Here is a 15,985-nt window from a genome sequence, read left to right as displayed (position 1 = left end):
AATGGAAACAAAATGAAAGATTATCTCTTAGAATGCCTATCACTAAGGTCTCTGAAAAATCACTTTGAAAATAAAAATATCTGGTTCCTCCTAGAGGTGCTTTCAAAAGGGTGGAGTCTCATAGCTTGATGAGGCTCAGAAATCTTTCCAAATGAGATTTTAAAAACTGAACCCACTTTTTTTGGTGAAATAACCATCCCCTAAAAATATATCTGGTTTTCCCCAAACTGTTCTAACAGAATAAAATTTCTAAATGTGGGTCCTGGTTTCTTCAATGGACAAGATAAAACCCATTAAAATGACACAGATACTCTTATTCCACAGGCAAAGGTAGGCATATGGTGAACAAGAACTGATCAGAGAAAAGCCCAAGATAGTTACCCAAATGCTTGAAAGTTTTTTTTACCTCTATTGCAAACATTAAGTTAAAATATTCCAATGCGGCACTTCATTCTCTAGAAGGGAAAGTCTTTGAAAAGAAGGGACAGATAGCCTCCTACAGATTTCACATTTCATTCTGACCCTTAAGAGAGCTTCCCACAGCACTTAGAACAAAACTCAAACTCCTAAAAATGGCCTTCCGACAGGAAGACGATGCCAGATCTGGCCCCCAACCTCCTTACCAACTAGATCTCCTATCTACACTCTCAACCAGGCTTCCTAGGCTCCAGCCACAAAATATCTGCACCAATCTCTCTACTCTGAAAAAGATTTCCTCCCCCCTAACACTTCATGTGACTGGCTCCTTCTTTAGGTTTTAAGCTTCAAATGTCACTTCTTTAGAAAGACAGTCCCAGGGGCGCCTGGGTGGCACAGCGGTTAAGCGTCTGCCTTCAGCTCAGGGCGTGATCCCGGCGTGTGGGATCGAGCCCCACATCAGGCTCTTCCACTATGAGCCTGCTTCTTCCTCTCCCACTCCCCCTGCTTGTGTTCCCTCTCTCGCTGGCTGTCTCTATCTCTGTCGAATAAATAAATAAAATCTTTAAAAAAAAAAAAAAAAAAGAAAGACAGTCCCAGAGCACCTCCTCTCTCATAATCTGTCCTTTTACTTTGCAGCCCGTACCATAACTTCAACTGTAAATATGTATGTTTATCAGTATAATATTTATCCCCATAAATTCACGAAACCAGAGACCACATCTACTTGGCTCATCACTGCACACCCAGAATTCAGCAAGACCTGATGAAATACAGTATGCATTCAACTTTATTAACTCAAAGAAATGAGGGCCTTTTCATAATTCTTCCTTATATACAGTGACTTACGTTCTCCATCAAGTTAGTCGGCTCCCCTACCCTACAGCAGAGGACTAAAACCCATAACTAAATAATCCATCTGGTATTGTCTATATGTATTTTTAACATTTTTTAACAAAAAATATATACATTTAAGGTGTACCACTTGACAACTTGATATAGTCATAGCGAGATGATTACTAGTCAAGATAATCAACATATCAGTTCAGTTACCATTTCTCGTGTCATCAGTGTACCTGAAATCTACTCTCTCAGCATATTCTGTGTTTGATACGGTATTAAGTATAGCCACCATGGGTCTATTTTCTTTAACCACACACATATCTAGGCTAAAGTGAGGAAAAATATCCATCTTCTATTTTCTCAATTTTTTTTTTTTTTTTAAGATTTATTTGAGAGAGAGCACATGCGGACGCAAAAGCAGGGGAGTGGAAGAGGGAGAAGCAGACTCCCCCCCTGGAAGCCCAACTGGCTCAATCCTAGGACCCAGGGATCATGACCTGAACTGAAGGCAGATGCTTAACCGAATGAGCCACCCAGGCGCCCCTACTTTCCCATTCTAACCTTAATCCTGGCACTGTCTTTCAAATCCATCAGAAAGTTAAAAATTTGTATCAATTTTATACGTAACTATGCATTTTAGATATACATACATGTGTATACATATATATGCACTAGCCTTTTCCAGTCAAATGTCTGCCGCCTCATTCTAACATTTTGGCTTCAACTAATAATTATGCCCCCTTCTTGAAACACTTCCTTTGCTTTACCTCGACATCCAATCTTATTCCCCACTATACGCAGAGGGCCAATTTCAGTAAATCTACCCACCTCGCCTGCTCTTTTTTAAAGATTTATTTAGAGAGAAAGCAAGCGAGCATGGGGGCAGGGGGTGCAGAGAGAGGGAGGGAGAGAATCTTAAGCAGAAGCCCTGCTGAGGGTGGAGCCCGACACAGGCTCAATCCCAAAACCCTGAGCAGAAATCAAGAGTCCCACACTTAAGCAATGGAGCCACCTAGGCGCCCCTCCCCTCTCCTATTCTTCTCAAGCCCAAATTATGCAGGCCGTATTGCTGCTTCTTCTCCAATAATACCCACCCATATTTACAGCCCAATGCTAGACCTATCTCCTCCAAACTGCTTCCTAAATGTACAGTTCTCAATTTCTTTTGGATATCTGTAACTTTTAAATTGTTTTACACTTAGCCAAACTACAGGTTTCTAGAGTTTAACAATAATCTAGCATCTTATAAATGACTTTCATTTCTACGAACCTGCTCTTATATCTCAATGAATTTCTTTAGTCAATATTATGCAGTATTAGATTAAGGCACTTTTAACATTTGTCAGATCAAGCCAGATACTAATTCCTCTGGATGTAAGGAAATTACCTGGAACATGTTATCATCCCTGCTGCTGCTGCTCTGCTTAGAGGATGACAGGGCTCTTGAAGTTTCACCAGTCTTTTGCTTCTTCACGGGTTTTTCTGGAGTAACTTGCTTTTTCCTCTTTAGCTTGAAAGAGAAGCAAGCATAATGGTTAAAATTTGCACATATAAAACACATCTCAGGTTCAAACACTTTATTATTTTTTAAGACTGAAAGGTTCAAAGGACTACATTCATTAAGAAAAAAATCATATACACACACACACACACACACACACACACATACACACAGGGAAGTTTCACTTGACAAAAGAACTATGGAGCTAACCCAAGATCTAACACAGTGTTTTCAAAATTTGTTCTTAGAAGCCCAAAAAACACTTCAGGCATCATAGAGGTAATAACCAAAAAAACAATTCTTTTCTAGATCAGGATCCCACATACAATTTCTTTGGAAGGGGGGAAAAAAAGAGATGGGGGCCTGCTACTTTAATAAACTTTTGGAAACCCCAAGTCTACTAAAGTTAGTCAGCAACTTATATTTTTACAAAGGATACATATTAATTAGGAAGAATACAACCAACTTATTCCAATCTAGGATATGTTATTTATGCCCTGCCTATTCCAAAAGGGACTTAAATTAACTTTGGAAATTTTTGAGTATACAAAGCTAAGAAAGCTACTTTGTACTGGGCATTAGAAGTCAACAACTCAAGAACTTCGTCACAAAAATCACTGAAGGTGGACAGCAACGTGTTAGATTAGCATCCAAAATCAAGACAATGTTTTAAAGAAACATTACTGTAAAAACTTTTTATATAGCCTCATTCTTAAAATGACCTAACAGCCTATGAAAACCAGTAGAGTTCCCAACCTAAACAGCAGAGGGCAGTCATGTTCCTTAGTGGAAAGTATAAACTAATATGTTAATGTCTTACTAAATTAGATGAAGTTAGGTAAAATAGAATGTACACATGTATATAAACTGAAAAAATGAACGTATTACTGTGTTTACAGGATTAATAGTACTATTAATAGCAAACAGCAAAAAGCAAAAATCAACTCAGCTCAACAAAGCACAAAGTACATTATTCTTTATACAGGGGACTAGATACTCTCTATGGACTGGCATATAATAGTTCGGTAAAAATTTGTTAAATGAATACTCAAATGCCATACTGGGTGTGAATAAAAAAATTAAAGAGGGATTTCCTTCTGGAGTATAGCTATGTATGCTCTCTGAGGCCTTATTTCAACCTTTAGGTTATATGTTCTGTATTTCCTTATAAAGGTCCATCTTCTCTAAGATTCTCCCATAAGGTCCTTTAATACTGCCAACTACACTCAGAGACATAATTATGTACGCTCCTAGGAAATAAAAAAACAGTTCTGCATAGAAGGAAGCTCTGACTACAGTGTGAGCTGCTCAGTTAAGCGGAATACACCACTCCCAGCACAGCTGTCATCTAATGTAGAAAAAGCCTGTTGTCAAAATGGGTAATTTCGTGTTAGCTTTGCTGGGTGTTGATTTAACTAAAAGGAGGGGACCAGAGTAAATAACATCCTAACTTAAAATGTACTGGTCTATGTTTTAAGTAATCCTAGTGGGCTGGATAAACATCAACGGCTGACAGGGCGGTCAAAACTGACAACTGCATTCAAAGAGTTCAGGTAATTTAGCTCAACTGCAACACACAGTACCTAGAGATTACACATATTTCTAAATAACGGCAAACAGCGGCTTTGGCCTCATTCTAATGCTATTCCCCCTTCTGCAGCTTTAGGTTTCCTGGAAGTCCTCAACAGGAGACTTGTTAAAGTCTGAAGACTTGCTCAAGTTTGATTTAGGGGCTGGGAGTGTGTATGTACAACAAGTACCCTAGGCACTTCGGTCAAGGGGTCCAGGAGCCAGCTGCACTTTCAGAAACATCCACCCAGGCTCTCATTTTACTGTTCTCTGATGTGCCTTGCTGTCCTTCAGAACTGGATGTGGGTGATACTGCTGAATTAAGTATCACAGAAATGACTTGCATTAATAGTCACCTTTTTGTCAACCTCACTGTCAGAATCGCTGCCAGAAGAGCTTGAAGAAACAAGTTCCTTTGATTTAGGCATTCTGAAAGAAAAATACATTATACACAATAATTTACAAATTGTTCTATTACCTTCGACTTCTCGTTTCCAAGCAAAAATTCAGGAAGTTCCAGGGTTCCACCATTTTGTGGTACTGGAGTTGTTACGCTGAGCACAACGCTCTAAGTTATACTCTTACCTTATACTCTTCCAAGTTGAAAATAACACCCAGAACCCAGCAAGGAGAATCCAGCAAGAAGAACTAATGTCACACACATCTCACACTCCTACACCTCTTTCTCAAAGCCATTAGGTCTTTTTATACTTCATTTTAGAGAAGTTAGATGTTTATGGATAGAATAAATTGTAAGAAGACAACAATCTCTGTTAAAACCAGGAATAGGAATATTCTCAGTACTGCTTTGTATTTCTCACTGATGAGACCTAACAGAATTATTCATTGCAGGAACTGACCCCAACATTCACAAAACTTGGGGAACAGCTGCACTATACCAATGTAATCCATTTGCCGGTATAAATCCTGTTTTTTCATATTTTGTATATGTTCTTAATTTTCTTTGGCTTTTGATCATGCCATCAAAATGGCAAGCACTAATTCAGAGTTCACACAGTTAAACATTTTTTACAGTTCACTACATTTTACACTGATTTTCTACTCTGAAATATAACTAAATTTTGAAGAATTTGCTTATGGGAGGGGCAAAACCTTTTCTCAGATTCCACTATCACCCTAGCTCCCCCCAAACAGAGGTACATAACCCAATATCTTGCTTTCAGGTGGATCTTTCCTGAGTGCCTGAGCACAGAAAGAGAGAGCCTTGTGCATCTACTTTTGCAGAGATATTTAAAGAAAAAAAAAAAGGCTAAACCCCAAATTTCAGGGAATTCCAAGGCACTCTTTTCAAGACACTTATAATACCAGGTGGTAAACCACTTATTATTAAATTATCTTTAGCCCTCCCCATCTCCAAAAAGACTGAGTCCTATAAATTTTTGTATGCCCTAAAGGGCCCAATATATACAACACACAGTCTGTAAATGTTGAATAAAAGAAAAAAGACTTCATTTCCTCCTCAAAAATTCCTAAGTAATCTAGCTCTCTAGACTAAACTTGCCTGGGCACTACCACTAAATGTGTTCCACAATAGGAGGTCAAGGTAAAAGAAGTGGGCCATCCATCCCAATTCCAGCCACTAATTTCAAAAAAGCTCAAACATACGCAATATGACATGTTGACTTTAACCGGTAATTTCTTGATGAGAGGGGGAGCAAATTCAGAGGGGACCAGCAACGTTCAGAACCACATTTTATGTACCATTCCTGTTACTGCTCCATTTTACAACCTAAACTCCAAAAGCAATTTAGGTTTTTTTAATGCTAGCAGCTAATAATGCCAAGGAACATTTTTTAAGAGGTAATTAAATTGGACATAACCTATTTTTTCACTTTGAAACAGTCAAGCATAACTATACGGTCTATTAATAAAAGCTGCGGGGGGGGGGGGTGCTGCCTAAGATCATTTCAAAGAACGACCTCGTAATTAACCCAAATTAGAAGACCATTCAACAACAACAACAAAAAAGGTACTCATAACTAAGGTCACTTTACTTTTGACAAGATAGATTTTTACTTTTACTTAATGAATCTTTACTGTTCGAAGAAAGGAAGCAGGCCAGTAATTCAGGAAGGTGATACTAAAACGCTAGTGTAGAATATATACAAAACGCAACTGAAAAAATGAATTTCGGTCTTTGATGATGGCGTGGAGGGAGAATTAGAAAAGACGAGGTGAAAATAAACCGGGACTAAAGGGCACAGGAATTCGGTACAACCCGAGGGTGATGAGCACCAAGACGCGGAAAAGGGTCGCGCGGTGCCAAGAAGCTGCTGGAACCCCGGGGCTGGCAACGGCTGAAGGGGGAGGGGGGGGGGGAGAGACAGGTTGGTCGGAGGGGGCGTGGGAGGCGGCGAAGAGCGGAGGAGACCGTATGGGAAGAGGAGGGACTTGCACCAAGCGCCATTTTCTTCTCTCGAAGCGTTAGCTACCCCCAGCACACCAGCCGTCCTTCCCCCACCCCCCAGCTCTCCTCCGACGGGGTCCGCTCTCCCCCTCCCCCAGGGAGCCCTCCCCAACCCTGGATGCCGGGGTGAGAGCCCCAGCCAGGCCTTGGGGAGAAGCAGGCTCCGCACGCCTCCCCGCCGTAGCCCGGGCCGCCGCTGCATTGTCCCGGGGGCGCCCGGGCCCCCTCCCCGCGGCTCCTCGCCCCCGCCCGGCCGCGCCCCGCCGCCCGGGGTCGCCGCACTCGCCGCGCCGGGGCCATTCCCGGGAGCCAGCTTCCGGCGCGGAGAGGCCTGCAGCGCATGGGGCGCGGGTCGGCGACGGAGAAGGAGGTCCAGGGAGGCCGAGGCGGGGAGGTCTGGCAACGCCGCCATTTCCCCCAGCCGTCGCATGCGAGCCGGGTAGAAGCCGCCGGCGGCTCGCGGCCCGGCTGGGAGGGTGGGGGTCGCCCAGGCAGGGATTCGAGGGGTGGGGGCGGGGTCCCCAACACTCACGCTCCACTCTCGCAGCCGAACTCCCTTCTGCTCGCTCGCTTGCAACTGACAGAGAACCGGAAGTGACGGAAACCCAGAGACGCCGGCCCCGCCCCTCTGGGACTGCGCACACGTGATGGGGCGTGGCCTCCCCGCCGAAACCAACACCGAGACCCTTTCCAGGGCCTTAAAGGGACCGGCCCTCATCCTCAGCCGGTTCTCCGAAAGTGAAACGCAGCAGTTTGAGTATGATTTCTGAGTGAATGAGGGCACGAATAAAACATGAATGAGAAACATCGAGCTTTGCACTTGTTCCATAAATATTTCTTGTACTAAAGTGAAGTGTTCATACTGAAAAAGCCCATTTTCCCAGAAATGGTCCTTAACCCCCATTCCCAATATTTGACTCTGGCTGGTAAAATCCAAAGGATTTTTAAAATCCACATGTTTAATTGCAGAAAGTGCAAGAGATCTTTACAGAAGTCCTTGGCCACACACACCCTTATCCTTAAACTGAAGTCCTGGGGGTAGTTCACAGAAAAATCTAGAGTACAAGCAAGAACATGCTCAATAGATTATTTGAGTGTATATTTAATGAACGCCTACTATAGCCAAGAATAAAGTTTTATTTGTCCAACACACATTTATCAAGCACCCACTATGTGCCAGGCACTGCATGAGGAACTTTGCATATATTGCTCATCCTAACAAGCACTTTCCAAAGTAGGAATAATTATTCTATTTTATAATGAAGAAACCAAGGGTCAACGAGTTTGAATAAACTGCTGGAGATTATGGGAGTGAGTCATGATTCAAACACCCTGCACTGCCTGACTCACACTACTGCAGACTGAGGGCGAATGCAAAAGTTCTTACCCCTCTCCTGTTCATGCAGTGTCAGGCTAGATGACCACTTTTCAAAAATGAAACAGTTAATGCATAATTCCTTTTATATGATGCTCCAAAACAGGCAAAAAAAAAAAATCTATGGGGATCTAGGTCAGGTTACCCTTGGGGTATATCACTTGGGAGCAAGTATGAAGGAATCCGCTAGGAAGCTGAATATGTTTTGGTCTGGTAGTGGTTACACAGGTGTACACAAATGTAAGATTTCACTTAGTATTTGTGCATTTCATAGTACATAAGATACACTTCAATGGGAAAGTTGAAAAAGTAAAAAAATATTTAAATTAATTTGTAAAAAAAGTGGAACATACTTAATAACCACTGTTCCAGCACGGTTGCTTGCCAGCCTAGGGCTTGCACCCCCAAAGGAAGTTTGGGGAGCCTCCCCACCAACACTGGTCAGTTGACCAAAGTTCCCTTGAGGCCAGAGGTGCCTTAGGGCATGGGGGGGGGTACCTGGTTGTACTGAACTCATATACTGGGGTAACGGGAAGAATCACTGGGCTGCCCTGGCCCTGAGAGCCATGAATGTGGCTCTCCCTGGAAATCTGGTGCTGGCTGAGAAGGAACAGGGTTCAGAGCACTGGTTGTAGCCATCTGACTCCCAACCTCTGTCCTTCTTCTCCATAACAGAAAGAGTTACAACTCTCTTTACTCAAATGCAAGAAACTGCCCAAAGGTCCTTTCCTGGTTTATTAACTCATTCAATAAGCATGTGTTCAGCACCTACTATATGCTGGCACCACTCTAAGCACTGGGAATTCAGGAATAAATAAGACTGATAGGGTGGCTGTAAACACATGAAACAGACCATAAGTAAGCAAAGAGTTAGATAGAGATGATAATTTCAGATAAGAAAAACAAGATGATGTTATACAGAGTGTTGGGTGAGGTTAATTTAGATATGAATTAAGATGAAATGGAACTATTTAGACAGGGACCTGAATGAAAAGAGACAGCCAGGCTAAAAATTTTGGTGCTGGAGTTTTCTTTTCTTTCTTTTTCCTTTTTTTATTTCTTTTTAAGATTTGTTTATTTATTTATTTGAGAGAGAGAGAGAGCATAAGCACAAGCCCAGGAGCCAGAGGGGCAGAGAGAGAGGGAGAGAGAATCTCAAGCCATCTCCATGTTGAGCACAGCGCCAGATGCAGGGCTCAATCTCATGACCTTGAGATCATGACCTGAGCCAAAACCAGGAGTTGGGCTGCTTAACCGACTGAGCCACCCAGGTGCCCCAGTGCTAGGGGTTTCAAGCAGACCAAAGGCCCTAAGGTCCAGATGAGTCTGAAGATCAAAAAGTTCTCTTGATGTAGAAGCCATCAGACACAAGGGCCTACAACAGGTGTGGCACAGCAGCTCCCCAGGGTCAGTGCCAGGGCTTCCCAAGTCCTAGAACATGCTAGCTTTGCAGAGTTGCAGGGGCCCAGTTCTAGCCTTTCTCCAAAATCCAAAACAGCACCTCTTTTTTTGTTATTATGTTATGTTAGTCACTATACAGTACATCATTAGTTTTTGATGTAGTGTTCCATGACTCATAGTTTGCGTCAAACACCCAGTGCTCCATGCAATACGTGCCCTCCTTAATACCCACCACCGGCCTAGCCCGTCCCTCCACCCCCTCCCCTCCAAAGCCCTCAGTTTGTTTCCCGGAGTCCACAGTCTCTCATGGTTCACCAAGACAACACCTCTGCCTTTTCCTCCTGCCTCATCACTGCTTGTCAACACCAAGGAATCCCACAGCTTCCCTCCAGTGGTGTCTGTGCCTAGAGAAATGGATCTGTGTTAGCCAGGGGTTTGTGTTTTGAGTTATCAATGTACATGAAATAGCACAAGGCTCTGTACAGTCGTCAAATGACAGCTATGACCACAAATACTATAAAATTCCGCAGATAGTTGGGCCTCCGGATTGGAATAAACTGGGAACACTTTGAAGAGAAAGACAGCCTTGGGGGGGATGAGATAGAACATGTGGACTGGGAAAAGAGAAACACTCTGCAAGGTGTGACCACAAAATGGGTAATGCACATTGAGAAGCTGCAAATGTCAATCCTATTGGAGTAGAGTTAGCACAGAGGAAGAGTAAGCAATTCCTTGGGAAAGCAGCATGAAGCCAGATGGTAAAGGGCCCTAAATGAAGTCCAAGGAGTTCGGATTATCCCCTATGAAAAAGAAGACGGTGAAGTACAGAACATTTTTGAGCCAGGGCAGTTAAAATGGGAATGTCTGCGGTGATGTGAACATAGGGCTGAAGAAAGAAAGAAGAGCTAGAGTCTGGAAGCATAGAGGAGGTTTCTCTCATTGCTAAAATAAGAAGTGATACATTTCTAGAAGAGCAAAGTGACAGTCGTATGGACCCGGCCCCAGCTGAGCTCTCTGTGCACCTGTCTGCATCCAACAGAGAGACTACTAGGAGTAATAAGGAGAAGAAAGATCTGTTCTGAACTTAAACCCACTGGGTCCAAGCAACTCTGCTGTAAAACCCGTTTGCCTACATTACATGCAGAGGAAGCATGGTCCACCTTCCTTCTTTGCCACTGATTAAGGCACCACTATGGAATGGTGTGGGCGCAAGGTGAACGCTGGAAATAAACTCCTAGGCCTCAGTGTACAACAAGAGAGGACGCAGTACCCAGGAGATGGAGGAGGCCACGACCCCAGCAGAGCAACACTTGGTAAAAAACAGTACGCAGCAGAGACCACCAGGCCCTAGGTCGATCTCACTCCCTGTAAATAGGAGAACAGAGACATGCATTCTCATAGCCGCCACAGCAGAGAACATAGATGGTGCGAAATCCCTAAACATAAAGAACAGCAGATAGAAGAATGGCAAGGGAGTTGGCAAAGTAGATGTGGAATCCTCTAGAAGCTCAGAATTGCAGGCCTGAGATGGCATGGAGGGGTAGAGGGTGCAGGGGATGGGAATGAGAAAAGTGGGGAAAGATGGGGACTACATAGGGAGCAATGAGATCAGTGGTTCCTGCAGCCCCCCCGCCGCCCGCCCCATCTCCCAGAAGGGAATGATATCTTTTCTGGAGAAACTGGAGGGAGTACGGCATGTGTGCAGGGCCTGAGGAACAAGCTGAATTTAGAAGCTGCATCTAAGTCTGAACACTCAGGCAAAACATCCCTCCCCAGACTCTTCCCCTTCTAGGATTATTTAACTTTCAAAAGATTAAATGCAGACAAAAACACAAGTTAATTCCTTAAAAATATATATTTTGTGGAGCGCCTGGGTGGCTCAGTGGGTTAAGTGTCTGACTCTTGATTTCGGCTCAGGTCATGATCTCAGGGTTGTGAGATCAAGCCCGGAGTAGGACTCCATGCTTGGCAAAGAGCCTGCTTAAGATTCTCTCTCTCTCGCCCTCTGCCCTTCCCCCGCCACTCATAAGTGCCTGTGTGTGCACTTTCTTAAAATAAAATAAAATAAAATAAAAATAAATAAGTATATAAACCTATAGTGTGTGTGTGTGTGTGTGCGTGTGTGTATGAAACTCTAAATCATAATGAAATAAAAATAGCCATGTAAATAAACACTGACACAGCCTGATTTGGGGGGGTGCTCTCTGTTCTCCTCTCTCTCGCATGCACCTACCTAACAAAATTGTAAGAGAGGCAAGAGTTCACCTCCACCCTCTCAGGGTCTTCACTGACTCTGAGATTTAAATTGACATAAGACAGATAAAGAGGAGAAAAGCATACAAAGGTATTTAATGTAAGTTTTGCGTGGCACTGCAGCTCTCGGAAGGAAATGACGACTCCAAGTAGTTGTAAAACCTACAAGTCTTTCTATTAGGTTGAAGGAAAGGTAACTGTGGAGAAGTAACTCACTTATGTGGGGAGGCTGAAGAAAGATAAGAATTTTTTGAACAAGGCCTATTTGTACAGAATTCTCTCAGTCTCAATTTCCTGTCTTGGTGATAAGATACTTTCCTTCTGGTTTGGGAAAGACATCTTCCACATGGGGGTTTGATCTTCTGCATTTAAGAAGAAAAGGGGGATAGCCAGAGGGTCCTCTTGTACCTGCTGGGGCTTTTTTAAGTGCTTTTAGCTCAAAATAATTTTGATGTCAATTTCAAGGCATATTTTAGGATGGCATAGTTTGGTCTCCTTCAAAATCTGGCTTAATATTCTAGGTAAACCAGGCACCAGTAAATAAATACAGCGTCCTCTGCCTCTCTGTCCCCTCCCCCTGTAACAAAAGTTTTCATTCAGTTTCTGTGTCACTGAGGGAACTGGGCGATATGCCTGCAACAGGTTTGGGTTTCGATTCTCTGAGCTCTGGGAGGAGGAGAACTGTTAAGGAAGTATGAATTTTTAGAAGCAGGGAAATGTGAGGCTTTGCATGCAAATGCAGTTGGCTGTTTTCTTGGGTTTTGATACTTGGGGAAACTGTTAGCAAATCCTCGAAAATAAGTGATTTCCACCATTTAAATATATATATATATAAATTCAAAAAGTTAACAAAAATTAAAGTTTACATTTAAGTGAAAGAGGAAGGAATTTGTGTTTTTTTGTTTTGTTTTGTTTTGTTTACAGCAAAATAAGACTGCAGTTGCTTTCAAATAATAGGAGGGAGGCAAATTCATGTACCTTTATACAGGATAAAGTGGGGAATTGTTCCTTTTTTAAAAAAAATTATTTATTTATTTTAAGTAATCTCTATATTCAACATGGGGCTCAAATTCACAACCCCGAGACCAAGAGTTACCAGCTCCTCAGACTGAGACAGCCAGGCACCTGGGCATTGCTCCTTTGTAGGAAAAATCCTAGAGGGGATCTTTGGATGTGAATGGACCCCATCCCCTATGCCAGGTCTTGCTCTGGAAGAAGTGGATGATACAAAATGAGCTAAATTTGGAGTGTCTGTAAGTAGACCAGAAAGGGACATAGTCTGGGGAGCAGAGATGAGAAGAGAAGAGAAAGAGGGAGGGAAACAGTTCAGTTGCCCTGGAAGACCAGAGCTTGAGAAAGAGACAGGTAGGGAGAAATCCCTAGAGCCCTGGAGGGCTGGGGAGGACTTTTCGGTGGTTCCCTGCCATGCGCTGCACTGCGAACACCTCCAGTACTCAGTTCTTCCAAAACTTCAGAAAAAGATTTGTTCAGGCAGCAGAATATTATTTTGAAATGTTACCCAGTATAGTTCCCATTCCCAGCACTTCCCACTTTCTGACCCTTATCCTTCCCCCGACTTCCCACTTTCCCAGCTACAGCATTCTACCAGGAGAAGGATGTTAGAGCGAGCACAGGGCTCGGATTCTTGGCTTTTGACTTTTAAAATCTTAGGAATCCAGGTAAAAATTATAGATTTAAAACAATATGTCATGAGTCAAATCTTGTTCTTTCTGTCCCTACCCCAACCCCCTGGAGATGTTCTCCAGACTAGGGAAAGGGAGAGTAAGAGAGGAATGAAATAAAAGTTCTCATCAGTGTCTTTGAGAAGTACCCTTGTGCCCTGTCCCCAGACCCACCCTGGGGGACGATCCCCAGAGAGTTTGAGGATCTGAGAGCAAAGCAAATCAGTGACTTGCTAGCCAGGTGGGCAAGCTCCCAGAAGTCCTCTGTACCCCACAGGGTGTACATAGAGATGTCTGTGTGCCACGGATAGCAGGCCTAAGGCAGCTTCCTCACTCATTTCCAGGACCCACCAAGGTGCTGCAGAACTCCGCAGAATGTCTTCCTCATTTGCCAAGAGTAACCCAGATGTGGTGCTGGCAACCAGCAGACCGGAAGACACCTTGCAGTCAGGGCAAGGAGATCTCACCAGCCATGATCTGGATAGACTGGACAGAACAAAGGACATCTCAACAAATACCAGTGTGAAGAAGCAAGAAAGACAAGAACCAGACATGACCAACTCTTAACTGAAGACCTGCTTGGGATGGGGGGGTGGGAAATAGGCTAGACCCCACCACCACCCTTGATGCTCTGATAGCATAGAAGCCCACCCCACCCCTGCCCAGAATTTAGAAAGGGAGAAAGAAGGAAAGGGTGAAATCATGAGTTTAACCTGAAATGGGCTGAAATGAAGTTTCTGCCACTACATGGAATGAACGGTGATTGTTAAATGCAATCATAGAAAAATCAAGAAAGTCACATTTCTCCCGAGCCTGAGTTTGTAGTACAAGAGCTACACCTGTAACATACAAAGAAGAGGGGACAAGAAATAAAGAAAGAGGAGCAGAGCCGTGTGCCAGGGATGGGGTGGGCACCAAGGGAGGTCAGGAGCCCCTGGTCAAGAGCATCTAGACTAAAACAGGGAAGCAGACCACAGCACGGAATGATTAGACCATAATTCCCTCCAGAAGGTTTTTGGACAACTCAGCAAGACTACTGGAGATCCTGCAGCAAATGAAGTGATAGGAACAACCATCCATTTGAATAGTGAAGTGTTGGTGGCTTTGGACATCTAGAGGTCTTGAGAACCCCTAGGAGGGGGCATTGGAACATACACCAGATAAGGAAAGAAGTGCAAGGGAGCCCGGGGCGCCCTTCGGTGCAGCGATGCTGGAGAGGTGGGAAGGGAGAGGGTGCAACATAACAGGGCGGTGCACCCTCTCCCTAAGAGGAGACACTGGAACCATCTCTCTTCTCAGGATATGAGCGACATCTATATCCTCAGATGTAGAGAAGTGAGAAAAAGCTAAGGAAAGAAGTCATGTTTTACAGGCTCTGAGGAAGATGGAGAAAGTAGTTTCCTTTCTCCCTTTCCTACCCTGCTAAGAGTCTGGAAAGTTAGGTCTAGAGACAGAGAGGGAAAGAATCAGTAAGAATATTCACTCGGTGTTACGTGGGCCTGGCTTTAGTGAGAAATAACTCTAAATCAAAACGCCAACAGCAATCAAAAGCAAAGAGCAAAATTCCTCTGTGGACAGCTGGAGAGCAAAGTGGACAAACCGATAGGAATGTGGGGGGAGAGGGAGGGTTGTGTTTGCTCCTGAATGTGCAGGGCTGTGCCCTACTCACCAGAATTTTCTTCTACCAAACAAGCTGCTACAGGCTTTTTCTCTTTTTTTCTATTTATCTGCTGAAATTAACTTTCAAAGTAGAACATTAAAAAGTTAATAATTTATAGTTCCCAAAGTTTACTACTTCTTCTCACTCAAGTAATTATAAATAAATATGAATTATATGTAAGGTCATACGCAATGAGTAACAAGAATGTATTTAAGGAGGCTATTTAAATACAAACTGCTAAGCATTTTTCCCCTAGGGTGACTTTTCTGAACTTGGTAGTGGAGCTATTCTTAGATCAAACTTTCATTAGAAATGCTATGTCACCTTTTATAGAAGAATGCATTTTATAATAGCTAAAATATATGTACCATTTTTACTAGGTGATAGCATAACTCCTCTTATGATCTATACCTGACTTATTGAATGCTCTATAAAATAGTGTGATTAGTTTCCAGTAAATATGCCGTAACTTACATCCAAATGAATGTCTTCCCCTTCAGACGTCTTCTTCTTAGAAGCTGTGATGATCGCAATGACTCTGACATTGGTCAGAGTTAACTTTCAGAACTCTGTTTTGAGAATAGCTGTCCGAGCTTAAAGCACGGTCTTTTATCTGTCCCTGGTAATGGGAAATATTTAGCTTTTGAGGTCAATTTCTATTTGTAAAGAGCAAAAGAAGTCTCAGATCCATGGCTATGAGTCATTAAAACATTCATAAAATGATATCCTTATATGGATCACTAACTAGCCCTGGTGGCAACTTGGGGGGGGGGAGAAGAATTCGAGCATAAATGTGGTATTGCTGTTTGAACAAGTACGTAACCTCCCAAGGAGACTACCGTGGAGGACAGTCCAT

General features: G+C 43.2%; 1 protein-coding gene across 2 annotated transcripts in view; it reads right to left on the bottom strand.

Moving 5' to 3' along the window:
• SUB1 (SUB1 regulator of transcription) overlaps nt 1-15,709 on the bottom strand; it is a 28,343-nt gene extending 12,634 nt beyond the window's left edge. Inside the window, exons 1-3 of one of the 2 annotated variants that reach the window (XM_057312184.1) lie at nt 15,604-15,709; nt 4,687-4,759; nt 2,648-2,770 (exon numbers count right to left, since the gene is read on the bottom strand). In XM_057312184.1, the coding sequence (XP_057168167.1) occupies nt 2,648-2,770; nt 4,687-4,759; nt 15,604-15,674 (267 nt within the window). In that variant the 5' untranslated portion in view covers nt 15,675-15,709. Of the gene's footprint in view, nt 1-2,647; nt 2,771-4,686; nt 4,760-7,290; nt 7,389-15,603 lie in introns of those variants that run through there. The other variant, XM_026506763.4, reaches the window with a different exon arrangement.
• Nucleotides 15,710-15,985: the final 276 nt, after the last annotated feature.

The sequence above is a fragment of the Ursus arctos genome, unplaced genomic scaffold (genome assembly GCF_023065955.2).
Source record: "Ursus arctos isolate Adak ecotype North America unplaced genomic scaffold, UrsArc2.0 scaffold_15, whole genome shotgun sequence".
NCBI lineage: Eukaryota > Metazoa > Chordata > Mammalia > Carnivora > Ursidae > Ursus > Ursus arctos.
This window is presented reverse-complemented; position numbering and strand designations above follow the sequence as displayed.